The sequence below is a fragment of the Camelus bactrianus genome, chromosome 7 (assembly GCF_048773025.1).
Source record: "Camelus bactrianus isolate YW-2024 breed Bactrian camel chromosome 7, ASM4877302v1, whole genome shotgun sequence".
In the NCBI taxonomy this organism is placed as follows: Eukaryota; Metazoa; Chordata; class Mammalia; order Artiodactyla; family Camelidae; genus Camelus; species Camelus bactrianus.
In genome coordinates this window covers 5,452,617-5,480,538 of record NC_133545.1, presented here as the reverse complement: position 1 = coordinate 5,480,538, position 27,922 = coordinate 5,452,617, and the positions used below count along the sequence as shown (strand labels likewise).

The 27,922-nt window shown below is 42.3% G+C and overlaps 3 protein-coding genes across 6 annotated transcripts; all 3 read left to right on the top strand.

Moving 5' to 3' along the window:
• Nucleotides 1-161: 161 nt before the first annotated feature.
• On the top strand, nucleotides 162-8,140 carry GIMAP2 (GTPase, IMAP family member 2). Of its 4 annotated transcripts, none has more exons than XR_012508004.1 (4): nucleotides 162-300; nucleotides 1,845-1,880; nucleotides 2,475-7,681; nucleotides 8,015-8,140. XR_012508004.1 is itself a non-coding variant. In XM_010962825.3 (3 exons), the coding sequence occupies exons 2-3, from the start codon at nucleotides 1,853-1,855 to the stop codon at nucleotides 3,479-3,481; spliced, it is 1,035 nt and encodes a 344-aa protein (XP_010961127.1). In that variant the 5' UTR covers nucleotides 162-300; nucleotides 1,845-1,852; the 3' UTR covers nucleotides 3,482-7,872. The 4 variants fall into 4 exon arrangements, 1 of the variants encoding a protein (XP_010961127.1); XR_012508005.1 differs by lacking the exon at nucleotides 8,015-8,140 and having other exon boundaries at nucleotides 2,475-5,526; nucleotides 5,865-7,872; XR_012508003.1 differs by lacking the exon at nucleotides 8,015-8,140 and having other exon boundaries at nucleotides 2,475-6,052; nucleotides 6,770-7,872.
• LOC105075076 (GTPase IMAP family member 1) lies at nucleotides 8,132-12,980 on the top strand. Its single transcript, XM_010962827.3, has 3 exons — nucleotides 8,132-8,273; nucleotides 10,415-10,463; nucleotides 11,413-12,980. The coding sequence occupies exons 2-3, from the start codon at nucleotides 10,421-10,423 to the stop codon at nucleotides 12,276-12,278; spliced, it is 909 nt and encodes a 302-aa protein (XP_010961129.2). The 5' UTR covers nucleotides 8,132-8,273; nucleotides 10,415-10,420; the 3' UTR covers nucleotides 12,279-12,980.
• Nucleotides 12,981-13,126: 146 nt separating this feature from the next.
• On the top strand, nucleotides 13,127-27,304 carry LOC105075075 (GTPase IMAP family member 5-like). Its single transcript, XM_010962826.3, has 3 exons — nucleotides 13,127-17,495; nucleotides 22,377-22,425; nucleotides 23,866-27,304. Exons 2-3 carry the CDS (start codon nucleotides 22,383-22,385, stop codon nucleotides 24,756-24,758), a joined length of 936 nt encoding a protein of 311 aa, XP_010961128.2. The 5' UTR covers nucleotides 13,127-17,495; nucleotides 22,377-22,382; the 3' UTR covers nucleotides 24,759-27,304.
• The last annotated feature ends 618 nt before the right edge of the window (nucleotides 27,305-27,922 follow it).

Here is a 27,922-nt window from a genome sequence, read left to right as displayed (position 1 = left end):
TTTAAAGGATTTAAACACTGGTTTTTCACTATTGCCTAGAAAAGGCAGTCAACACGTAAACAAACAACTCCTGATTAAGTTTTCCCACTTTAACTGTTTATTTTTTTAAACGAGAGTTTCAGACACAGGCATGTGGTGGGGTTCTTTTGCAGTGGGGAAGCTCGGTGGAGATTGAAGAGAGGAAGAAGGCAGACTAGGTGTTTGTTTTGTGTGTTCTGTTTTTTGTTTTCTCTTCGGGGCAGAGTTGGCAAGTCACAGGTTTCAACAGGAAGCCATCTGTTCCTTTCGACAGTAAATCAGGTAAGCCCACATTCACAAGAAGTTCTGCAGTCTTGATTTCCAGTTCTCTGACTATGCCCGAAAAAATAATTTTTTGAAACAAATGTGCCCTATTTTAAGGGGAACAATTTAGAGTGATGACTTTCTGCTTAAGTGAAGCCAGTTTATGGGAAATGTAAACTTCATGTAATTTAGTTTACTCACAAAGAGAATTTCCTTAGCATAGAGCCAGTAAAAATGCTAACTGGGAAGAATTCGATCAATACTTGGTCATATTTCGGCCTTGTGTCTTTGGTTGAGGCCGCGGTTTTAAGATACTTCTCTCTGCATAGTAAACAGAACTAAACGGTAAGACTTCTTCATGATTGAGGAATGAGTGAAAATTCAAGTAATGAATGGATCCACTGAAGTGTGTTTCTGGATTAAAGGATAACGTACTTTTCCGGAGTCATGTTCTTACTTCCTTGTGTCTCTTGGGCAAGGACTCAGAATGAAGGGAGGAGGGTTGGAGACAAGGAGAAGGAAAGATGGGAAGAGGAGGGGAAGGAGCAAAGGAAAGAGGTGTCTGGACCTCGGATCCAAGGCAGACCTGGAAAGGACATGAGGAAAGCAGAGGTGTGTGGCCAAGGAAAGCAAGAGAAGGGGCAGGAGAGTCCTGAGAAGGAAGGAAGAAAATTAGATGAGGTGGGTGTGGAAATAAGAAGTAGGTGTAGCTGACAAATGAAGCCTACTTTCTTACTCACTGGGTTGACGCTGAGCAAGTGATTCAATTTCTCTGTAAAATAGAGATAGTAATCCTCATTCTCCCATCTCGTCAGCTTCCTGTAAGCAAGCGAAGCAGGACTGTGAACGTGCTCTGGAAATATAAGGGTCTTTCATGAGTCAGAACTAAAAAATAATCATTTTTCTAATGCCATTTGCAGTAACATGGATGGCCCTGGAGAATGTCATTCTAAGTGAAGTAAGCCAGAAAGAGAAAAAAAAAATTCCATACGATATCACTCACATGTGGAATCTAAAAAAAAAAAAAAAATGAACTTATATGTAAAACAGAAACGGACAGAAAACAAACTTATGGTTACAAGCGGGGAAGGGTGTGGGAAGGGATACACTGGGAGTTCGAGATTTGCAGATACTGACTGGTATACATAAAATAGATAAATAAGTTTATGCTGTATGGCACAGGGAACTGTATTCAATATCTTGTAGTAGCTTATGTTGAAAAAGAATATGAAAACATATGTATATTCATGTATGACTGAAACATTGTACTATACACCAGAAATTGACACAACATTGTAAACTGACTATACTTCAATTTTAAAAAATCATTTTTCATGTAACAGAAAAAATCTGAAAAGAAAATATATATGTGTATGTATATATATAACTGAATCACTTTGCTGTATACCTGAAACTAACATTGTAAATCAACTACACTTGAATAAAAATTTTAAATATAAATAAAGTTAAAAATAAAGTTATAGAGTTATTTGCCCCTAAAATAATAATAATAATGATAATAATATATTTTTTAATTGGTCTCTGGTCTCTCTGTCCCTTAGGAACAGCAATGGGCCAAAATGAATGCAGTCAGTCTGGTAAGGAAGTGACTACATGTGTGCACCAGTTTTACTATATTCTGGGCCTATTTTATATAAAAATCATGCTACCCTCTCCAAGCAAAGTATAAGCTATTAGCTGTTTCTTCATTAGACAGAATGATTTCACACTGCTCATTCCGACACTTCCCTGGTCCAGCCGTTTCATTGGTGGTCATGACCACACTTCCGGCCAGCCAAGGGCAGAGGAGTCATCTCTCCTTGGAACAGAGGCAGGTTACTTATCCCACCTGGAGATGGAACCCAGTCTTGGCTACCCATCTCTGATCCTCAGAAAACTTGTCCTTTACAGGGCCAGAACTGGGTGGTATCGGCAACCTTTAAGTAATAAGATATGTTTCCAAGTCTATCTCATCCCCCAAGTATGTTTTTCTAGGCTCCTAAAAGGGCAGTGCCCACAGACCTAGAGAATTCTAGATGTTTTAAAAATCATTATTTTATCTGATAACAGAGTTAGCTTCTATTCCATAAATACATTGTGAGAGTATCTTTTCCCAGATCTTTCATTATCATTACAAATATTCCATTGGTATGATCAGTATGGTAATAACAAAGTACACTTGCTCTTAATAGGACCATCTACCAAGAGTCAACATGCTCCACACACCAGAGGATCAGAGCTGAGAATCATTCTGGTGGGCAAAACAGGGACTGGCAAAAGTGCTACAGGGAACAGCATCCTTGGGAAGCAGGCATTTGAGTCCAGGCTGAGTGCCCAGTCCTTGACTAAGACTTGCAGTAAAAGTCGGGGAAGCTGGGGGGAGAGAGAGATGGTCATTATTGACACACCAGATATGTTTTCTGAGAAGGACCACTCTGATTCTCTGTACAAAGAGGTACAGAGGTGCTACCTACTCTCTGCACCAGGACCCCACGTGCTACTTCTGGTGACACAGCTGGGCCGCTTCACCACCAAAGATCAGCAGGCTGTGCAGAGGGTGAAGGAGATCTTTGGAGAGGATGCTATGAGACACACAATTGTCCTCTTCACCCGCAAGGAAGACCTCAAGGGAGACTCCTTGATGGATTACATCCATGGCTCCGATAACAAAGCCTTAAGCACACTGGTGGCTGCATGTGGGGGGCGAGTGTGTGCCTTTAATAACCGTGCTGAAGGGAGCAATCGGGATGACCAAGTGAAGGAGCTGATGGACTTGATTGAGAGCTTCGTGATGACGAAAAGGGGTGACCACTATACCAACAGGCTGTATAGTCTAGTGACTGGGTCACAATCCGGACCTCTGCAGTCAGAGAATAGATTAAAAGATTTCAAAGGGAGCTTTATAAAGTATGTGGAAATTCTGAGACATTGCACAACCATGGCCAAAGCAAATTGCCTAAGAAAAGCCCTAGTCAAAACAGTAATGTATATTTTATTGTGTATTTTATTGTGTATTCAGGTGTTTGCCAAATTGTTAATTCAGTTCTTCTGTGTATTGCACAGAATGTGCAATTTCTTTTATCGTTTACCCTTTCATATATGCAATTTGTTCTGCAGCTTACTGTTAATTATACCCCCAAAATTAATGATAATTTTTAGAAAAACCAGGCAACTGGACTGCAAGACTCATAGATTATAGTTACAGATAGTGATTCCTTACTCACTGTTGTAGAGGGGGTGAAAAACGGTGCCTGAGTACATGTTTGCAATTCTGTTGTCTTTAAATCTTAACATCATCCTATTTGTTGATGAACCAAATTATTTTAAGTTATTGTTTTGAAATATAATGCCAAAATCTTTTGAAAGTTATAAGCATAAACTTCCTCTCATTTGCAAATCTCTAAAATCAGTGTTATGTTCCTGAAAACCCCTTTTCTTCTTTATACTACTACTATTTCTACTGAATACAACAAAAATAATAATAAAATTTCTATTAACTATAACAAAATAACAATAATAAGTAAACTGTAAAGTTCCTGAGGGCACATCTCTAATTCTGTTCTATGGTTTTATCCTCAGCAGATGGTAAATAGACACACGGCTAATTTTTGTAACACAACAAATTCATGCTCAACAATCACACACAGATACACTCACACATCAATAGTCTGTTTTATGTGCATCAAATTTGCTTACCACTGAAAGAGGCTCAGCCAGCTTTCATCCCTGGCCCCCAGTCACAGTTAGCATTGAAACATACCTAGAGGCTTTACACTCCAGACAAGATGGCGGACTGGATCTCCTGAAGCATCATTAAATGCAAATAGAAGTTGAATTTATTAAAAGTAAACAAAATCTCTATGATTGACAAGCTCACTAGAAAATAAGGAAAACTCCAAAGATGAAGCAAACAATCCACCTAAAAATGATGTGAAGCTAAAAGGGGAGTTGAGAGCCATGAGGACAGGCAAACATGGAAGGCAGAGCTGCCCCAAAATAAATGCCTACATCAATCTTGAGATCAAGAAACTCAACCTTGTGTTGTCGATAAAGTTAAAGAGCAGATTCTGAGCTCTCTGATCCCCAAACACAAACACATATTAAATTAAGCCTTTCCTAGGAAACTAATATTACGAATTCTTTTTTTAACCACATATATAAGGCTATTGGCTGTTGTGATTTTTTTATTTCTTCTTATGCTTATCTTGGTAAGCTGTACTTTTCAAGGGATTTTTCCATTATGTTTAAATTGTTGAATTTATTTGCAGAAACATAAAATATTTTTATTATCTCTTTAATAAATACAAGAACAATAGTGATCATTCCTCTTTGAATTTTGATATTGGTAATTTATGATTATTTCTTTTTGTTTCATCAGCCTGGCTAGAGGTTTAATTTTATTAAATTTTATGAAACTCTAACTTTGATTTTTCTCCTTTATGTTTTCTCTGTTCCATTTTATTGCCTGTTTTTAACAATGTCTTCTCAATCTCTCAATTTATCCCTTCCCACCCCATTTACCCCTTGGTAACCATAAGTTTGTTTTCAATGTGAGTCTGTTTCTGTTTTGTAGATAAGTTCATTTGTGTCTTTTTTTTTTTTTTTTAGATTCCACATATGAGTGATATCATATGGTTTTTTTTCTTTCTCTTTCTGGCTTTTACTTCACTTAGAATGACAGGTCCATCCATGTTACTGCAAATGGCATTATTTTATTATTTTTTATGGCTGAGTAGTATTCCATTGTATAAATATACCACAACATCTTTATCCAGTCATCTGTCAATGGACATTTAGGTGGTTTCCATGTCTTGGCTTCTGTAAATCGTGATACTGTGAACATTGGGGTGCATGTATCTTTTTGAATTAGAGTTCCCTCCAGATATATGCCCAGGAGTGGGATTGCTGGATCATGTGGTAAGTCCATTTTTAGTTATTTGAGGAATCTCCATACTATTTTCCATAATGGCTTCACCAAACTACATTCCCACCAGCAGTGTAGGAGGATTCCCTTTTAGAGAAGTATGTTTTTATTCTGTCCAATTCTTCTTGTCAGTGTGGACACTGAGAGCTTTTGAATCTTTCTCCAACTTAACCAGAAGCAAAAAAATCCCTCATTTTAATTGATTTTTTTTCTTTTCAAACCTTCTGCAGCTTGTCTTTAATAGAAACACAATTTTCAGCTATCGTCCCACTTTTTGAACATTTGCACTGTTTTCCCCTTGGTGGTTCCAGAATTATGAGGTAATTGAAATTCTATTCTCAGTCCTTTTTTCTTCATGTCCTACGCATTTTCTCTGAGTGTTTCTCCCCATTCATTTGTCTTTAATGTCATGCTGGTATTTCTTCAAATATACCCATACCAGAGTCCTTTCTCTGTCTTTTATTAGTTGAAATTCATCCTAGGTTCTCACTTAAGTCTAGGTTTGTGTTAATGTTTGCATCTCTCTCACTCAGAACTTTTATTCTCTTTGACTTCAGTGTCCCATTGTACATAACACTGGAAGATGAAACACATAGCATTTAACTTCTGATTTGGCTTATAAATTTCCATTTCCTTTTATGTTATTCTGTCAAACTAGGATGCTTGCCTGGTTCTTGTCCTGTGAGATTGAATCCTGGATAACACCTGCTTGGCTGATACTTCTAACAAGTAAATCTTGATTGCCACAACCTTCGTCTCCCCCACAAAAAAGAAGCTAGGATCTATATGACACTGAAATATTGCTTCTAAATGCTGGGGCATAGTGGGGCCAATGTCTTTCAGATAGTAAGTATTTCATTGAAGAAGTTATTTCCCTATAACCTCCTCTCCTGAGATGATATTTGGATCATTCTTATTCCTTTGTGGCTCTGGGGATGCTAATAGTTGAGCTCTGCCCATGTCAATGATCCCAGAAGGGTTGAACTTACTATTCTGCTCAGGAAGGATGTTTTCATTCTAGGTCACTTTTACTGGATTTATAAGGGTAGAGAAGAAAACAATGAACATGTAACTCTGAAAAGGAAAGAAGGAAGAGTGGAGGCAGGGAGGAGAGGAAGCAGGAGTCCCAGATAGTTCTGAGACCCAAGAGTCTCAGGGCTTCTGGCCTTAGATAGGTTTCCACAATGGATGGCAAGTCTGAATAACAGGGGATCAAACCCAGAGACAATGGCAAATAATCGAAAACTAATAGGAATGCTGGGGGAAATGGAACCAGTTACTTCTGGATAGGAAGGAGATCCCAGAAAGCACTAGTAGGGATGTGGGAATGTAAGGCAGGGAAGGGAAAGGAGCCAACCCAGGTTGTACTGAGCAGCATATAACCCCTGTAGACAATGATGGAGGGGTTCCCAACATAGACATCTGGGTCTCCGTCCTGCTGGGGACCTCAGCAATTGGCACAGAATACATCTCAGAGTAATCTCATTTGGTGGGCAGTGGACAATTTAATAAGCAAGGAAATTGGAGTATTTATCCACTAACTTCTAACTGTCATGAATTGAGGTCTGCTCCTGGGGACATTAGCTCTCTGATGACTTCAGGCTGCTCCATGCAAGAACCAAGCATCCTCTGGTAACCAGGTAATCCCTCAGGCAAAGAGTTACAAGTGGTTGAAGGAAGATGCCACATGCATGCGTGAGAACCCTGAATGGTGAGGATCTGTGCAAGAGGCACTGAAAGCATCTTCATGAACAGTACATGTTGGGTATCAAAGTCTTGGTCAAGACTGAACTGCATGGCTTGGACTAGGGTGTGGCTAGTGAGGAGCCATATACACCTCAGTCTTAAAGCAGTCTTCAGCCTCAGCGTCATTCACCTGTAGGGTTGGCACTTGAGTGACCTTGGCGGTGATTGCCTCCTTACATGGTGTGCCCTGGACACCAAACTTGTGTCATGCTAGTCCTGGTCCTTCTGATCTAGTGGCAGAATGAGAGACTCCTGCCTTCAACAAAGCTGAATGGAAACAACTAGAGTGTCAGACATTCAAGAGACTCTGTACCCAAAAAAAAGAATGGGAAATAGTGGAGGCTGAGTCTCTTCCCTACCTGAAAATAGTGGACCGAAAGAAAGAGATGAAAAAGCAGGTCCCAGACAGTAGACTAGGGCTCAGGACAGCCCTTCTTCCCACACATAGGGACAGTCAACTCCAGAAAGTTTAAGTGATTTAGGTTGGTGATATGACCAGTCCTAGGGCCAGTCCTTTTGTAGCCTGTCCATGACACAGTTGGCTCTTTTGCTGACCTCGTTCTCATGACCATCTTGAGAGAAGACAGAAAAACTAGAGTTGGTGACATCAACACAGGTGACCAGACTCGGTCCTCACACGGCTGACCAGGAATTGTGTGAAGGGACTCATGCTCCACAGGCCAGCTAGCTTCAAGTCCCTCCGTCGCTGAGAAGAAATTCCTTTCTCAGGTGAGACTGTGCTTCTGGATTTTTCTGTCAGATTGGACCCCAAGAGATGGCCAGTCACTGGACAGCTGTTCAGAATAGCTAATCTTGTCCTCTGTTCTGAGTCAGGAGACTCTCGGAATTTATTTTACACAGGGTGAAAAAATAATCCCTAGGGGGTAAAAAGCCATTGACACTAGATCAATAACCAATTCTAGAAGTAGAGTCAGGCCTCAAGACCCTAGAACACCCTTCCCTTCCTCGGGGGCATTCCTGGGGACATGACCCATACTAGTCACCACGGGAGGGGATTTTTCAGAGAAACGCTTAAACCCACAGTGTTTCTGTTTCGTTAAGTCATCATCACCAAGTCCTCCCACTAGGCTGTCTGGAGTACTGTCTTAGTGTCACAAGACTTCCTCAATTCTGAGAGAAGGCACTGACTGCTGCACTCACAACTGAGGGAGAGCAGAACTCAGGACCTTCTCCTAGCCAGCGTTAGAGCCTGTCACCAGGAAAAGCCAGCCTGAGCAGAGGAGCTGCAACCAACCAGAGGGAGCATAATTCTGAGAGCATTTGCTGTCTGAGCATCTGTGTTCTGCCAGGCACCATACCGGTAAGTGAGAGCCAGAGCCGTGAAGGTCAGACTTCCAGGCTTGTAGAGATCTTATAAGTTTTCAATAAAGGAAGTTCAGAAGTTTTATGAGCATCTTCTCCAGTCTGGAGGGGATCCGTTCCTGTCTCCTTCCACACTCTCTTCATTCAGTAAGAGAAGTGCAAGCTGGAACCACTTCTAGGAATATACATTTTAAAAGACATTAAACATTACCCAATTGCATTTTCAGCAAAGGCAAAAGATATTTCTATAGGCTCAGAAGCAATCTAACTTCAGACTAGGTTATAATGTGACGAGTCAGGACCCCATCTGAATTACTCGCCTAGATTCTCCCTCTCCTCTCTGTCCACAGTAGGAGGCCCCCCGGAGACCTAAGAGGTTAGGAATTAGGTCTTCAACCTCTCCCTGCATGATCTCTTAAACATCTGCTCTAATTGAAGTTTCTCCCACCCCAGTTGCCAGAACACCTCAGTTTCCTCATCTGTATGATGAAGAGGTCTGAATAAATAGCTGATATTCAGACTCTGATTTGTGGGTTGATTCCATCAGATACATCTGATCCGTAAATCAGAGCCTTTGAGAATGGTGCCCACAAATGGACATTTTAAAAGAATACTCATGTAATTCTGAAAACCAGAATGAACTACATGAACTGAATTTTCAGAGTATTTAGGATTCTACATGTCTTACATACCCCAGTAATTAAGAATCATTTGTCAGCCCAGATTTCAGCTGGAGCTTACCTCCTTTTAAAAATTATTTTAAAAGATTTTAACCCTTATTTCAAACTTTATGAAAATTCCAATGACTTACCCGAGAGTTCTGTGGATTTTCAGTAGCACAATTCCTCTTTTCCATCTTTGACAACTTCTTGCTTTAGCTAAATTCTTGTTCTCTGCTCTGAATTTTGTGGCTGTTTCTCCATTTCTACTTTGGTGTCAGTTAAGGGAGTTGGTTGGTTTTCACACACAAAATAACTAATCACATTATGTTATTTTCCCATGGGGTGAACTTTACTGAAGGCTTTGGCGAGGTGACAGGAGAGTTACTGCAAAAACATGAATAGCTTTGGACTGAGTTCTAGGCAAACCTGTCATCTGAGTCCTTTGGTCAAAGACACGTTATTCAGCCAACCTCTGCCTTTGATTTCCTTTGTGTGTGGTGCCAATGGGGAGACCACAGATAGCTGTGGGAACCAGGTGGACACGAGGAGGTAGAATTTGAAATGGATGGTGAAGCCCAGACAGGACTCAGGCAGAAATGAGAGAGGAGACGAATTGTCATAGGAGGGAAAGCACAAGGTGGGTTGGAAAAGGCCCTGAAAGCTGCTGTTTGTAAAGTAGTGCATTGGGGTGGGGGCCTAGTTGGAAATGAGGCTGCAGAAGGAGACCAAGGAGATACCGTGTGCTTGTGTTCAGATGCTTGTGTGATCAGGCCAACGTGACCACAGGATGTTTAATTGTATTAAATGATGTTTGACTGGTGTAATTGCTTTACTCTGAGAAGCCTCAAGGGTTTGGGGGCAAGAATATTAAGAGTCAGAGGGTCACATCCCATTCTCACCGTAATTAGACATAGTAAGACAAGCCAAATTATTTGGTTTCCTGAGAGCAGAAGCTCTCCAGATCGGTTTGGGAGATATGTCTGTTTTCCAGTTTCCAAAAACAGAATTCCAATATTCTTGTTTGTTTCCCAGGCCAACCCTAAGGTGGTTCCCTAAGTTACTGAGCAAATTTTAGTGTTCTCAGGGTTTTCCAAAGTCTCCCCCAGCTACTGAATCTCCTGGGAAAACGTAATATTTACAGCTTATGTCACTAGCATAGAATTACCTGGAAAAATGAACAGCTAAAGCTTACTCATTAACATACAGTAATGTTATAATCTCCCTCTGCTTTTTGCATTTGGAGGCCCTGAAAAGACAAAACCAAGCTCATCAAGTGTTCTCACAGTATCATTCCAACCCCAGGTCAGGCTATTCCAGTGTCTTCCCTAAATGCTCATGCTCAGTGGAGGGCAGGAATCAGGACATTTTCATTGTGATGTCGTCAGCCCTTTGGAATTTGCCTGACACATTGTAGGTAGTTATACCAATTGAATGAATGAATGAATGAATGAACTAATTGTATTTGGGACTCTTTCAGTTAATCATGGGAAGATGGAAGATGCTAAGAGATGAAGAAAATGCCTACGGTAAGAGCATAACTCACAACGTGTATTCACCCCCATATGTGAGTCTGGGTATTAAAGGGAATGGACTAACTCAAGACAGAGATTTCTCCATGCTTGGATGAAACAGCAAGAACCTGGGGGTTGGCGTTGGATCTAGATCTCTGCTCCTGCTCTGCTGTGAGATACTAAGTTCTTTGACTAACCTGCACCTCTGTTCCCTACTCTGATCTCCACAGAAGGGGATGTAGAAGACATCAAATCCTGTATTAGAGAGAACGTGATTCACCAGGTAGAATGTGTTAGAGAACAAGGGTGGAGGGTTAAACAGGTATCTTACTAGGCAGCAGGTTTAAGAGAGAGGAAGGGAGGAGGAGGAGGAGAGAAAGGCGGGGGGAGTAGGGCTGGTTTCATCTTATCCTCCCAACAACCCCATGAGGACAGCTCTGTAGTACTGATCCCATTTGTGCAGAAGACGTTTAACACTCAGATTAAGCAGCTTCCCAAGGTTACACCACTGGCAGAGGGTGAGGCTGTGATTCAAACCCAGGATGTCAGACTCCAGACAGCCCTCACTGCCAGGCCCAGGGCCCCTCCTGCCTTTCTTTGGGAAAGTATAGCAGAGGCCACTGAAGTGGTCCAATAGGGACCAGGTCTGCACAGTGTGGATGACAGATAATGTCAGATGGAGGAATGACCTGTATTATAGAGGGGTGTCCTCTAGAGAAACGTTCACCAGGTGCTCAAGCACCTACAGGTGCATGTGTGAGTCCAAAGAGGGAAGAAATAGATGGAAAAAGATCCCCCAGAGTTGACAAATCTCGGACCAGGTCACTCAGTAAAGGTCTGATCCACAAAGCACAAGTTGAAGGCATTCTGCTCTCCTCTGTTCAAAAGGGGCCCAGGAGACCAGGTACCAGGCAGGACATGTTGCTTTAAGGTTCGGAAGCTTACAGGTAATTGGTGCTCACAGGTTTAGAAGATGACAAGGCGGCGGGGCAGGAGCCCAGGCTGCTGCTCCTCCTGGCTGGGAAGACGGGGGCAGGGAAGAGCGCCACGGGAAACTGCATCCTGGGCCAGAAGCACTTCGTCTCCAGGCTCGGGCCCACGGCGGTGACCAGAACCTGCATGGTGGGGAGCTGCAGGTGGGCCACGTGGGACATAGAGATCATTGACACCCCAGACTTTTTCAGCTCCGAAGTCTCCCAGACAGACCCCGGGTGCAGGGAGAGAGGCCGCTGCTACCTGCTCTCAGCCCCCGGGCCGCATGTCCTGCTGCTGGTGACCCAGCTGGGCCGCTTCACCGCCCAGGACCAGCAGGCCTGGAGTGGGGTGAAGGCGCTGTTCGGAAACGGCATCGTGGCGCGCACCATCGTGGTCTTCACCCACAAGGAGGACCTGGCGGGGGACTCGCTGCAAGATTATGTGCGTGACATGGAGAACCGCGCGCTGAGGAAGCTGGTGGCCGAGTGTGGGGGCCGATTCTGTGCCTTCGACAATCGAGCCACCGGCGCGGAGCGGGAGGCGCAGGTGATGGAGCTGATGCGGCTGGTGGAGGGCCTGGTGAGGGACCACGGCGGCGCCCCCTACACCAATGATGTGTACAGCCTGGCGCAGGCCCTGGGGGGCGCTTGCTCTGAGGAGAGGCTCCGCAAGGTGGCGGAGACAGTGGCTGCCCGCGCGCAGAAGCAGCAGAAACTCTGGCTGTTGGCCTGGCTGTGGGAGTGGCCACAGATGCTGGGGACCCAGTGTATCAGGAGCGTGGCCGGTCTGTGTGATGCCACGGTCCAGTTAGTCAAGCACTTGTGCAAACGCTGGCCGCAGGCCTCGACAGTGTGAACTTGAATCTTGCAGGTAATTTGGCAAGACAGAAACTGCTTAGAGCTCAGAGGAACTTCAGAGGAATCTGAGTTCTCAAGTACTGTGGTGAACACTTTTAAAATAAAGTGGTAGAGTGCATGCCTAGCAGGTGTAAGGTCCTGGGTTCAATCCCCAGTACCTCCATTAAGAAAATTAGGAAACGAACAACCTCCCTGTGAGGCAGGACGGAAGGGAGCAGGGCACAGCCATTCAAGGAGCAGTGAACACCTAAGTGGTGGAAGATTCAACCCCCATTTGGCCTTGAAGCTCAAGATGGTGGGAGATTTGACTTCTAGTCGACCTGGAGTTTCATTATTGACTCATTGTAATGATTTATCCTGATCAGTGATGCCCACAGGCACCATGACGGTTTCAACCACAAAAGGTCAAAGAGTGGGTGGTGGCCCAGTTCCTGGGTAGTTGGAATGGTCCTCCCACTTACTGGCATGTGAAGATACTCAGGCCGTAAAAACTGGCAACACTGTACCTTGTGGCCACCTCTCCCATGTGGCCACCTCTCTCTCCCTCATCTTCAGGACTGTGGGCAGTCTATGGTGTACATATCTACTTTTACTTTAACCTGAGCACCCAACCCTTACACCTCATGGTCTTTGTCTCCTGAAACAGCCTACACTCTATTCAGTATGTATCTCTCTAAATAAATTGATTTACTGAACTGTGGCTCGCTCTTGAATTCTTTCTTGCAAGAAGCCAATGACCCACACGCAGCTGGGTGTGTCCTGGGGACTCCACTGAGACCTGGGACATGGCCCTCCTCACATCTCACATTTGGTTTTTTTTTCCTTTATCACCCCCAACCAAAAAAATATTTTAAGATAAAATTTTGTTTTAATTTGTACAATCATAAAATATCCTTAAAACGTGTTCGTCATCTTGATGTATCTCTTGAAAAATAGTGAAATGACTGGTAGTATTTTAGTAGGAAGTGGATTCATAGCCAAGGGAAAACATCTATATTGTGAGTTTTGTTTGTTTGTTTAGACACTGTCTTTCTCCCTCCAACTGCTATTTGTAAAAAAGAAAAGTAAACCCCACGTAGACTGAGTGGCTTAAAAACAACAGACAATTATGCCTCACAGTTCTGGAGCCTGGAAGTCCAAGATCAGGATGCCAGCGTGGTCCAGTTTGGGGGAGAGCCCTCTCTGGCGGAAGACTGCCAACTTCGGCCATATCCTCACAGGATGGAAGGGCGGTGCTCGCTCTCCCGCAGCCTCTTTGACAAGGGCACTAATCCCAGTCCTGAGGAACTTTTCTCTGACCCAGTCACCTCCCAGTAGCCCCACCTCCTAATACCATCCTCTTCAGGTCAGGTCTCCAACATGTGGCTGTCGAGGGGACACAGACCTTCAGACTGTAGCTACCCTGACTGTCCTTGAGAATTTGCTGGTTCTTATGGGTGGATATCTCCTTATGTGATCTTTGTAGATTTTTATTATCATCAATGAGAGAGATGTCACAGTTATACTTGATGATTACTTCTGACACATCCGTTAATTTACTAGTACAATGATTTAGTGCCAAGAAGTTAAATGTTTAACTATATGCAAATAACACAGTTTCCAATTTTCTAGCGTGTATTATGGTTCATGCCTGTCCAAAACAAAGTAAGATTTGGGGAAAATAAAATGCAGTATCTTTCATGTGGTTATCTGCCTGGATTTTTATGCAAATCATCATCATCATCATCACCATCACACCACCAAGCTCCTGTCTCAGTGGAGAAGAGAGGGAGCAGCTGGTGCATCAGCCAGGAGCCACAGGGCACGAGGTTAGGTGCAGCTGTCCTGTGGGGTTGTATAGGGGATGGGCCAACCCACGGTAAGTTCTTAAATGCCAGCAAACATTAGGATCTCTTTATTTCTATTTCTGAATGTGTTAGAACACTTTAAAGGAAGTCTTTCTCTTTATATCAACCACGCACTAGTTAGGAGGTGTGGATGCAGGAGGAAGCAGCTACCCCGAATCTACCATGGTTCCGAGAAGCAGAAGGTGATGGGGGAGGAGAGGAGTTGTGTGCAGGCGCAGTATGGTCATCCCAGCTCCTCGTGAAGGCCCCTATGCGCATTCGTTTGGATGCCACATGGGGTTAAGGGCCTGCGGAGGCCCAGGATTACCAGCCTAGGCTGGACTGCAGTTTGGTGGCGGGGGGGGGGGGGGGTTGCGGGGAGTGCTGAGGGTCACAGTGGTCAGTGAGTTGGGCTCTGTGAAGCCTGGTTGGAAAGAGGTTCATTATCAATTCCCGCCTTTAGCAATCTGCTGTGCCCATGCAGGGACTCTCAGCCAGGGAGGTGTTCCTTACACGACCTGAGGGGCCCAGAGAGGAGCCGGCAGAGGGGACACCACCGAGTGCCCGCAGCTCACCCAGCCAGGACCACAGGCACATGAGCATGCGCACTGGACCAAGGTAGTGCTTACCAATGGAGCTGATTTTAACCTGCTGTTCTTTCATTTTTTCATTGTCTCACGTCCAGGTGTCCACATATGCCCTCCAGTTTCTCTCTTTACTTATTCCTTCTGCCTTGTTTGTAAATGGAAACATGATTTTTAAAATAAATATGAGTGTTAGGATTGTAAAATTCTCATGCGGACTGTAGCGTATAGAAATATATTGGGTCGGAGGAAGGCTTGACATCCATGGGTAAAACGCCCTCCTTGGGGCATCACCAAGAACGTTGCGGGGATAGTGGAAAGAACAGACGTGCGCTGGGGCCCAAGGGACTTGTGTTCCAGAGCTGGTCCCCTGTGAATTTACTTTGAGATCTTGGGCACAAAGGGATTAAGTTTTCTCTTGAGAGATATATATTAATATTAATCTTTATAGCTTTCATGTATGGTGAAATCATGTGCGTGAAAACACTTTGTAGGTTAAATCCCAGAAGAACATGATACAGAAACAAAAAAATCTAAGAAGAAACTTATCATAGTAATAAAACAAATAAATTTCATACTCATAAACACATACATTTCACACTTATTATTCATAATAAAGATTCCACATTATTCTGTGTATACATAGAGTTGGGAGCTATTGATAATATAAGGTAAGACATAATTAGTTGTCAAATACATTTCCAAAGTGCAATTAAAGTTGTGTTTGTTCCCTAAAATATTGCTACTTTCTAATCCTTAGATTTAGAAATATGCAAAATGACTCATAGGTAAGTGTGGAACACACAATTTTATTTTAGTTTTTAAAATATAATTTAATATTACACAGGTAATATTAGATAGATCATAAAATAAAATAATACAAGATTGATCATAAACTAGAAAACAAGCTGTAGAGAGAACACTATAAAATAATCACATTTATTGCTTAATATTTTATGATGAAAACTATCTCATGAGGTATGAAGGATAATTATCATTAACAGCCTTTTATTTGAAGAGGAAAGTAATCTACTGAGAGATAAATGATTTCTAAGGGCAAAAGTGGCCAATCAGAAATCAGAACCGAAATTTATTCTTCCTTACTGTCCTATAGGAAGAATTTCCTTAACCAGACGCAGGGTCAAAAAGCTATCCAACTTCTCAAAAATGGTATATTTGTGTAGATAAACATTCATATTGACTTCGTCTCCTCTCACCTTTTCTTTTACCTCTTCAAGCATAAAATGCCTTGATCATGGGCTAATGCAGGGTTGTTTTTTTTTCACATTTGCATGCCCTGCTGCCTAGATCAGCTGCCATTTTACCAAAAGAGTTTCATATTTGGCTTATTTGAGAGCTGTTGTTGAGCAGGATGAGTTTTTCAAGCAGAAGATTTCAAACAATGCACACTCTCTTACATAATCTTGTACAATATTCAGTGCCTGACTAGGCAGATGCCACTACACCCTATGGATTTAATTCCCTAGAAAAGGATTCCTGTACATTCTTGGGGAAGACAAAGTCAGACTAGGACCTAATACTCTTTTGTTTATTTGTATGTTTGTTTGCCCTGAGAGCAGAGCCCTCATCTGATAGTGGAAATATTTGCCTTTTCTTATACAACTGGTTTTGTGCTTGCCTCTTCCACTAATAAAATATTTTGAGATTTTTGTAAGTTTGTCTTTTACTTCTTTTCTTTTTTAATAAAGCAGTTGTCTCCCAAAATGACATAGTGTTTTGTTTTAATTATTATTGGGGGTCTTAATTATTTTTATACCTTACATTCAATCTCACTCTTTGCCCATTTCTTGTTTATTTTATATTTTCTTTCACTGTTTATAATTCTCAGATATCATTAAGTTTAGGCATTCTGACTCCTTTGATAATAGTATTAAATTGTATATATCAATTGATTTACTACATCTTTCCTTCCACATGCTTAAGAAATATTTCTGGGAGACACTGAAGAGAACTGCTCATCACTCCTCAAAAATTACACACTGCTAAAAATAGACACCCCAATCCCAGAGAACAAAAGACAAAGGTGAGGTATAGCCAAACAACCAACCTAAATATTCCCCCCACCCAAAACCGAACAAAAACAACAAAAAAAGGGCTCCTTACTTAAAAAAAACAAAAAAAAAAACAAAAAAAAAACAAAAAACACAGACAAGGGCAGTCACTCTGTGACTCAGTTCTGCAGGTTTCTGGAAAGGAGCAACTGCAAGTAGGAAGGCTCAGTTCTAACCTGTTCCACAACTGGGCTCCAGTAGGTAGAGAAGTTCTTCATGAAACCCAGTGGTTCTTTCTCGTGCAAAAGAAAATAACTCTCTCAGTGGGTCCCTTTGTAGGTGCTTTCACACAGAGACAGATCCGGATGGGGTCTGTTATCAGAGTTACTCAGACTCAGGCCGACGGCATGAAACTGATCTCTGGAGAGCTCGGCACTCCTGCAGAGGCACCGTGGGCTCAGGAGCCGCAGTCTGGGGCCTGTGTTTTCCTCTTTAACACTCCAAACAGCAATTTTCACAAGTCTTAAAGAGGAAACTGGAGGGGACGAGGAGCTCGCAGGCTCCGACGACCGAAAGCATCCCACTGGGTGACAGCACGCCCTGCATTCGCTCTCGGGTTTCCACTGCGGCAGTTTAGCCTCTTTCCGGAACGGGGAGTCCCCAACTGCGCGGAAAGGGGGCGCATTCCGTGGCCCCATTTTCCTCCTCGCCCTGCAGCCCTGCCCTGGAACCTCCGGCCGCGCGCGCGGCCCCTCCTCGCCCCGCGCGCTCCCAGCCTGCAGCGCCGCGCCTGGTAAGGGGAACTCGGCGGGGGTTTGGGGACCCTGGAGCCCGCCTTTGAGTCACAGCTACCGATTTCTGGTGTGATTCACATCGGTGACTTCTGTGTGTCTCATTAGTGAAACGAGGAGCTGATGGGGAGTTGTGGGCAACAGCAGATTTGGAGTGGGACGGAAACAGGTTTGGGGACCCTTCACCCAAAAGCTGCAGTCTTTTCCGCCCAACTGCCTACTTCTTAGCGCTTTTAATCTTCATGAGCTTCACAGCGTTTCATAAAGCTTCACTAATAATTCATCATCTCATTTGACAGATAAGGAAACTGAAACCCCGAAGGTGCCCTAAGTGGGGCACAATTTTCAATTTTACCCTCTTAACTTCTCCTATAGCGCCCCCACCCCTATCCCTGACAAGCGCCACATTCCAGAGAGTCCTGGGTGCGGGGAATGGGTTCCTAGGGCCCCGTAGAGTAAATACAGGATCATTATTTTCCAACCTCCACTGAGCCACGTGTTCCAAACGAGACCTCTCAGTAGACATCGTCTATGACCCTGAGCTTTTGAACACCACTTCATCCTTCCCCAGATACCCACAATTTTCCTGACACAATGTAAGACTCGACACTACAGCAAACAGACTCATGTTTAGGATGTATAGGAACCAATCCTTTGTTTGCTAAATCTTCTGTGAGAGTCATGTTTTGAAATTCCAGTGCTAAACTACAAAATAATACCAGGAAACAGGGACTGGGGCAGGTAAGTGAAAGAGGTATTTATGAACAAGGCAACAAAAAATTATCATCTTTCCTAAAACAGCATGAGAGAGCCTGCTTTCTCATGGTTTGATAAAATAAGGTGTAATCATGATAAAATCATATAATTTAAAAATCAGAATATCCATTATGTTCATTTACTTCGACCTCTTTCCTAAGCTACATCCTCCTGTTCCTGTCACGTACAGTTACAATCTCTGCTCACATACTGCCTGCCACTCTCTCATGACTCCTGGTCCCATTCAGGGGAAGTTTAGTAGGATTTTCCTTGTGGAGAAGAGATCTACCTCTGTTCTTTATGCTCCCTTTTGTGTCTACTATGAGATTGGTACATATCACGTTCCTTCAAGGTTACCATGCTTCCAGTCTTTTCCTACGCTTTGTTCAGCCCTTTTAATATTTTGTCCGTGACTCATTTTAACATCTCCATCAATATCCTTTCTGACTTGTCTCCAGACACTCTGTTAATATCTGCCAAAAAAATCTATTCCTCAGTGGAACATGTCTCCCCCAGGAGCCTGACCCACTTGGAAGATAGTTCAGAGTACCACTGTGCCACACCTCTGCCAATGTAACCTGAATTTGATTGGCTTTTGGGACAGCCACATAACTCCATTTGGATCACACTGATAATCAAGTCATAAAAACACCAGGTTGTTTTAAACTGAAATACTTCAGTTCAGAGCAACTCCTGCCCCTGCCATTTTACCTTTGAAAAAGCTTTTTTTTTTTTTTTTTTTTTTTTGGAAAAATATGCACTCAAGATTTTGCAATACAATGGATGGCGTTGGTTTGGGGGCAGGCTTCCAGCCTGTTTGCATCAGTTTATGTCCAGACCATGGATGACAACATTGGATGTGGTGTTCCAAGAGGCTTATTATCTTCTTTGGAATACTTCCCCCCTGTGGAATCTAGGAGAATACACAGGCAAAATGATCCATTTTCATTCAGTCTTAGCTCTGTGGTAATTGTGTGATCTTGAGCAGGTCAGTTAATGCTCAGTTTCCTAATATTTTAATAGAAAATTTAATACCTATCTTAATTGCATCATAGGGGATTTAGAACAATGAAAATAATGGGCATGAAAGAAACTTGAAAATTATAAATGGCTGCACAGAGGATTCTTATCATGGTGAAATTCATCATTGACATTGTCACCACTGTCATCATCATCTCAACCACAGCAATATATTGATTCCAACATATTTTTCGGAAGGAAAAGAAAAGGAAAGAAAGAAGTTGTCTTAATATATTCTGATGATGTGAAAAGGGATGGTTTTCCCTAATGAGGACCATTTCCACTCATTCCTACTGAATGAATAGAAAAATGTGAAAAAGGTAGAAATAACAGAATCAACCTGAATAGCAAATCATGAAAATCATTTTGAATTCAATGGTAATCAGTAAAATGCAAGTTTACAACAGCTAAGACATCCTAAATTATGCCCATAAGGGTGACAAAAAAGTTGAAAATGTAATATCACCAAGTATAAAGTGACAATTTGGGGAATTCTCACACATGGCTGGTGTGGATTAGCACATCTTGGAGTCATATTTAGCAATATCTAGTTAGGTGGAAATTATATGTCCCAGCTAAATTGTTGTACATGTGCACAAGATGTGTATGGGAATTCCTCCCCAGCATTGTTTGTAGTAGCAAGTTCCATATTTGGAACACCAAATGTCTGTTAAAAAAGAGTTGGATAAAATATTACTATCTACAGACACATGTGTAGGTAGAAGTGTAAATACACAAATGACAGTGATACATAAAACCTCAGATTTTGGCTGTCTCTGTAGGGAAGAGGGAGGGACAATAAGACTGAGGGAGTCAAAAAATAAATAAATGGAACTCCTATATGTGTAATGTTTAAACTTTTTCAATCAAACAGGATATCAGCAGTAAAAATGCCAAAACACTTACATTTGTTCATTGCAAATGATGGATATTTGTTTCATTACTCTGTGTATTTCTCCACTTACAAAGTTTGTTTCATAACTGCATAATCTTTAAAACTGAATAAATAAAATACAGTCTCAGAGTTCATCTTAAGCAGTGTTGCACATTGCATGCTGGCCTTTTCTAAAATACCAAGAATGATATAATATTATGCCTCATCTGAATGAAACATTTATCCCCATGGTTTTGCCAATTTCTGGTTATATCTGGTGGTATTTTAAAATAATGATGATTATAGGGAGACCCATCATTGTTTATTATTGGAGGAAATTGGAGGATAATTGGAGGAAAGCCATTTGATTAAAAACCGATCAGGAAATGAATTTATCTTGAACTTGTCCTGAAAGGTGATTTTTTTCCCCTCATTCACAGCACCACCTTCTCTCCACCAGCTGCTCAGGGCAGAGGAAAGAAGGTGGCCATGCTTGGCCCTCTGTTGCTGCTTCCTCTCGTGTCAGTCCCCACAGGAGCCCTTGATTCCCAATTCCACACTCCCAGTGGACGGTACATTGTACTCTCCTCTTTGCCACTGGACTGTCTATCTGATACAAAGGGTTTCAGAAAATGCCCAGTATTTCAAACAAACCAATGTCATTTACATCCAGGCAATTTTATTCTCCATTTTAGCAAGTTTGCCTACTTTGAATAAAAAAAAAAAAAAAAGTCCCACTTCTCATTCCATAGAAGAATGCTTTCTTTCTTTCATGCTTTTTCAAGTTGAAGGGAGATAATCAACCGATTTGAGTTTTTTTCCTTCATTTTTCTTTTTTTTTATTGAAGTATAGTCAGTTTACAAAGTTGTGTTAAGCACTATTCACAATAGCCAAGACATGAAATAATCTAAATGTCCATCAACAGATGACTGGATAAAGAAGTTGTGGTATATTTATAGAATGGAATACTACTCAACCACAAAAAATAATAAAATAATGCCATTTGCAGCAACATGAATAGACCTGGAGATCATCATACTAAATGAAATAAGCCAGAAAGAGAAGGAAAAATACTATGTGATATCACTTATATATGGAATCTGAAAAAAAGGCAAATGAACTTCTGTTTACAGAACAGAAACAGGCTCACAGACATAGAAAACAAACTTATGGTTACCAGAGGGGGAAAGAGGTGGGAAGGGATAAAGTGGGAATTTCAAGATTTGCAGATACTAACTACTATGTATAAAACAGATAAACAACAAGTTTCTACTGTATAGCCCAGGGAACTATACTCAATATCTTGTAGTAACTGATAATGAAAAAGAATGTGAAAACAAATATATATGTATGTATAGGTATGACTGAACTATTATGCTGTACACCAGAAATTGACACAACATTGCGAACTGACTAGACTTCAATGAAAAAAAAGTTGTGTTAATTTCTGGTGTACAGCATAGTGATTCAGTTATACACAGATATATGTGTATATGTGTGTATATATATATACATTTCTTTTCATATTTTTTATTATAGGCTATTGCAAGATATTGAATATAGTTCCCTGTGCTATATAGTAGGACCTTATTGTTTATCTATTTTATATATAGTAGTTAGTGTCTGCAAATCCTGAACTTCCAACTTATCCCTTCACTCCCTTCCCTTTCCTCCTGGTAACCATAAGTTTGTTTTCTATGTCTGTGAGTCTATTTTTGTTTTGTAAATAAGTTCATTCATGTCATTTTTTTAGATTCCACATATAAGTGATATATGGTAGTTTTCTTTCTCTGTCTGACTTATATCACTTAGTATAACAGTCTCCAGGTCCATCCATGTTGCTGCAGATGGCATTACTTTATTTATTATGGCTGAGTAGTATTCCACTGTATGTATTATTTATTATATATTAACATATAATATATAAATAATAACTTCAGTAGACATTTATGTTGCCTTCAATAATCAACTGATTTGTTTTAAAATATTTCTTGCTTTCCTGGTTGATGAGAAAAAAGCAACATTTCATTGTGTTAACATAACCTAGCATCACCTGGTTTGCCTAAATTTATGTACAAATGTTTGAGAGTAAAATAGGAGATAGAAATTAGCAATAGAAATGGCTCATCTCAGGATAACTATTCTTGGGTGTCTGAATTGGAGGTGTTCTCAGGCCTTACCACCTCCCATATGGACACTTGGTTTTTATTCTTTTCCTTCTTTGTGTTCCAGAAGAGAATGGAAGGGCTTCAGAGAAGCACATACGGAACTATGGCTGAAGGTAAGAAAGCCTCCAAATTCTCAAGAGCTCTAGACACCAGAGAAGAGTAAATATTTTCTCTCCATCTACCCCTCACCTCGAACATGGTGACAGAGAAGAAACCTACTAATTTTAAACAGCAGAAGAAAAAGGCAGCTATGGTCTGTTCTTTATCCTCCGATCATCATCACACTCCAGCCACCCCAGAGTGTGATGCTCTCCCCTGTGCATGATGTGTGGGAAATGAGGAAACGTAACTTCGAGTTAGAGGTTAGGGGATTTGGAACCGAATTGTGAAAACGATATATTTCCTCTTAGCTGAAAAGAGGTAAAGTTCCCCATAGAGATTTAGTAATCATGTTTGCTAAAACAAAACAAACAAACAAACAAAAACTGGAATACTTAAGGAAAGGAAGACCCAACACAGAGTAAAAGGAATAAAATAAGAGAGTTTAGGAGCCTAAAATGCACTTAATTCATTTGAGCTTCTAAGAACCTTAGATATCCTTGGATTCTCATTCTCTTCATCCCTTGAAGATTTTAGCTCTTGGTTCAGTATCACCCCCTCCAACACCACTTTCGTTGTAACTTCCTGTAATTCTATCAGCCAAATAGATGATCTTTCCAACACATGTATTTCTAATGGTCTTATTATCTCTTTAGACACTCATCCATGGTCATCTGTCACACTTGCTCCTTGACATTAACTGCAACCATTCTGTGGTCTCACTTTCAAACCTCCAACTCCCTACCCGAAGAGTGGAAACCCAGGGGCATTTGGCTGGTCCTTGCATAGAGGTCACTGCAGCTCTGACATCTGACTTCCTTTATCCTCAAGGTTTAGATGAGTGTGATGAGCAGTCTCAAGTGTACCTGGGAATTTGTGGGTGAAAAAGAGACGACAAGATGGTCTCCTCTGTGACTTCACATCATCCACCTCTTTCTAATCTCACATTTACCTAGCAAGATACTGGCCTAAGCACCCTTCCTGGAAAAGCACAGGGATCACTTTTCTTTCACAAGAGCTGTATTTGTCCTGATCTAGATGAAGTGCTTGGAGCATCCTTCTTAGTGAAGCAGCTGTTACTTCACTGTGGGTCCAAGCTCAGGCCCCCAATTTGTGGGCTTCCTACCATTCAAGAGTCACCTAAAGTTGTCTGCAAACTTTTGTGTGTATTCAATTAAAAATTTTGTTTGTTTGTTTTGGGGGAGAGATAAGTAGATCTATTTATTTACTTACTTATTTTAATGGCAGTCCTGGGGATTGAACCCAGGACCTCATGCATGCTAAGCATGCACTCCATCACTGAGCTATACCCTCCTGCATCACATGTATATTTAAATATCACTATTTTGGGGGGACAGAGGCCCATAGCTTTCATGAGATACCATTAGGGATCCATGACCTAAAAATCTTAAGAATCGCTAACTTAGTAACAAACACACACAATTTTTTTATAGGCGGAGTAGAAAATAAGTGGTTATCAAAAGTGTTCTCTTTGAGGATCATCCTCGTGGGCAGAACAGGCAGCGGGAAAAGTGCCACAGGGAACAGCATCCTCTGCCAACAAGTATTTAAGTCCAGGCTGGGTGCCCAGACACTGACCAGGACGTGCCAGAAGGCAACGGGCACGTGGAACGGGAGGAACATCCTGGTGGTGGACACGCCCTCCATCTTTGAGGCAAAGGCCCAGGACCAGGAGACGTACGAGCACATCGGGGACTGCTACCTGCTCTCGGCCCCCGGGCCCCACGTGCTGCTGCTGGTGACCCAGCTGGGGCGCTTCACTGAGCAGGACACGGTGGCCGTGACCAAGGTGAAGGAGGTCTTTGGCGCAGGAGTCATGAGACACACGGTCATCCTCTTCACCCACAAGGAGGACTTGGTGGGCGAATCCTTGGATGACTATGTAGCAAACACAGACAACCTCCAGCTGAAGAGCCTGGTCCGGGAGTGTGGGAGGAGGTACTGTGCCTTCAACAACCGGGCCACTGGGGAGGAGCAGAGGGAGCAGCTGCTGGAGCTGATGGCCGTGATCGAGAGGCTGGAGAGGGAGCTCGATGGTGCCTTCTACACCAACGACCTCTTCTTTGATGCACAGATTCTCCAGCAAGGGGGGGATGATGCACGTGGAGAAGGCCACAGGCTCTACCTGGACAAGGTGCAGTCACAGGTTGTAAAGCAAAAGCAAGATCTGGATCTGAAAGGGGCCCAGAGAAACTGTGTGTTCAAGGCACTCCTCTGGGTCAAAAACTGGATTATTTCTAACATCGGAGTATTCGCTGTTCTTATTATATGCATTTTGATTTTTCTTGCCATGTTAATTAGCTTGTATATTCTTCATAAACACTGAGCATTTTCAGATGATACCTTCAATCAACTTCTATTTTTTCAGAGTCAAGGTTGTTGATAAGGAACTTTGCTTTTTAACATAATTTCACTTTTAATCTCCCTTCCTTGCTTCAGACACACCACCCATTTTCTTCAGGTGCCTTTAGGTAAATAAAATCCAAAGGATAATATCAAAAAAACAAGCAACCCAATCCAAAAACAAGTAGAAGACCTAAACAAGCAATTCTCCAATGAAAACATACAAATGGCCAATAGGCACATGAAAAACTGCTCAGCATAACTAATTGCCAGAGAAATGCAGATCAAAACTACAATGAAATATCACTTCACACCAGCCAGAGTGGCCATCATTAAAAGGTCTATAAGCGATAAATGCTGGAGAGGGTGTGGAGAAAGGGGAACCTTTCTACACTGTTGGTGGGAATGTAAATTGGTGTAGCCACTGTGGAGGTCAGTATGAAGGTTCCATAAAAAACTGAAAATAGACTTACCATGTGGCCCAGCAATTCCACCCCTGGGCATATATCTGGAGAAAAATATCATTGAAGAACACATATGCATCCTAATGTTCATAGCAGCACTATTTACAATAGCTAAGACATGGAAGCAACCCAAGTGTCCATCAGCAGATGACTGGATAAAGAAGATGTGGTACATATGTGCAATGGAATACTACTCAGCCATAAAAAAGAATAAAATAATGCCACTTGCAGCAACATGGATGGACCTGGAGATCATCATTCTAAGTAAGCCAGAAAGAGAAAAATGCCATATGATAGCACTTATATGTAGAATCTTTAAAGGAAAAAAAAAGGACACAAATGAACTACTTGTTATTTATAACTTAGAAGATTGATTTCTTGAATATGTGCAAGCACATTTGACTGTCCTTTATGATTGGATTACTGCATTGTGTTGATTCTTATTTTGTGGTTGGCTTTATTCCTTCAATAAATGTGTAAAGTTTAAAAAGCTAAAGCTCTAAACTGTTCTTAGAAACAATGAATGGTACATGTATGTAAATTTTTTAGTGTGTAGTATATTGTATATATGTATTTACAAGCAATATATTGTATGTGTGCAGTCAAATTGTAACAATTTTACCTAATAAAACTGAAAAAAATTTTAAGTGAAATTTTTTAAAAAAGGAAAAAAATCCAGACGAAAATAATTCCCCTTTTCGTTTTGTTAAAAATTGTGAGGATAAATAATAAACTAACTGGACACTGTCATGAAATATTTAGGAGCTTGCAAAAAGGAAGTTAAGTGGACTGTCTCGCCTCTGGGACCCACTTTTTCCAGTCGTGCTATAGAGGAGGAAGTGTGTTATATTGACAGCTGATAGTGGAATTCCTTATTTTATTCAGAAACATGGTCTGACCTCCTTGGAGGTCATAAAAGACAACACCACATGAGAGAGAAAGATGAGGACATTCTGGGGTGGGGGACACTCTGGAGTGTGAAGAGACTGAGGAAGAAGAGAGGAGGTGCCTGGAGGTGAGGCGGAAGGAGATAAGAGGGGTCTCCGGGGCCAGATGGGTTCCACGCCTGAGGGAAAGTAGAGTCAGTGGCTGGGGATTAAAGGACTGAAATTTCTTGGAGCAGGGTTCGGCAAGGGCCAGATGACGAGGGCAGTGTTTTGGGCTTGGGATTTAGACTGTGTGGGCTCTGTCCCAGCTACTCAACTCTCCCCTCCAAGTGCAAAAGCCGCCATGGACAGGACGGAAGTGAGGTGCAGGCTGCACCCCATACTACTCTATGAGCCCCAAGATTCGAATTTCATGTACATTTCATATGTGGCAATGAAACATTATGCTTCTTTTGATTTCTTCACCCTTTAAAAAATGTGAAAGCCCTTTCTTAACTCCCACGTTATACAAAACAGGCGGCAGGTTGGATTGGCTCTGCAGGGTGTGGTTAGCCAACCCCTGGTCTTAGAGGAAATTTCCATGGTGGGTTGAGCTGTGAGGTAGTGGAGCATCTTAAACCCTAGCGTCAGCCCAAGCATGTGTAATATGTGAGGAAAGGATGTCATTCCACATTTCAGTAGTAGTAAAGAGAACAAGGTGTTATGGTAAAATCAGGTCACAAAGTCAGTGGAAGCAGGAAATCAGATAAGGAGGGCCCAGAGGGGCCCACCTCCTTCTGAGGAGCTGCCCCCATTTCCCTGCTACTTCGTACCTGTAAGGGAGACCCACGGTCGTCCCAGGCAGCCTGTGACTGGATGGGTAAGTGATTCACTCTGGAGTGAGTCTCAGGAACTTGATTGTGACACCCCAGTGTCATTCCCCAAACCTCCACTGGGAGTACAGGTGCACGTTGAGGTCCAGAGTGCTGTCATATAAGCGATTCTAAACTTGTGCAAGAAGTGTTATGACAAGAAGGACTTACAGTATAGCACAGGAAACTCTATCCAGCTTCTTGCAATAAGCTATAATGGAAAAGAATCTGAAAATATATAGATAGATATGTATGTATGTGTATAACTGAATCGCTTTGCTGTACAAATGAAACTAACATTGTAAGTCAACTACACTTCAATAAAAAATAAAATTAAAAAAAGAAGAAGTGTTATGTATGAGTTCCTCAATCCCGTGAAACCCCAAGGAACTCTGAGTTCTCAGACCAAGGGCCACCTCCTCGATGCCGTATTCCCAAGCTGTGTGACCTAACCTGGTCTCTCCCTTCCTTGACTTAACCCAGTCCCGATCCACACACACTTATTGTGAGTACTGAGGGCCGAGGTCTATGCTCAGAACCAGGAATAGAAGAGAAAAGACGCAAGGTTCCTGCTCCACAAATGCGGCTGTGCTGTAGACAGATGAAGGCATAGGAAAGTGGGTGCGAGAGAAATTTGTCTGGCAGGGGGTGGCGGGGAGGGGGGTCCACCAGAAGGAGAGAGAGGGCTCAGCGGCAGAGGCACCTAACCAGGGTGGGGCTGGAGCTGTCAGGTACGGCACTGGCCCTCAAGGGAGCCACTTCAGGCAGAGGGAGCCCACGGTCAAGGAGGGGAGTGAGAATCCTGGGAGGAAAGGTGCAGGGAGAGCCGGGGCTGGGTGGGGCCCTGGGCAGCACCCTCAGGGTTGAGGGCTTTCTTGTAAAGAACAGGAAGTCCCTGGAGGCTGCTAGGCAGATAAGTAATTTTAGGGAGATCACGCTGTAGCA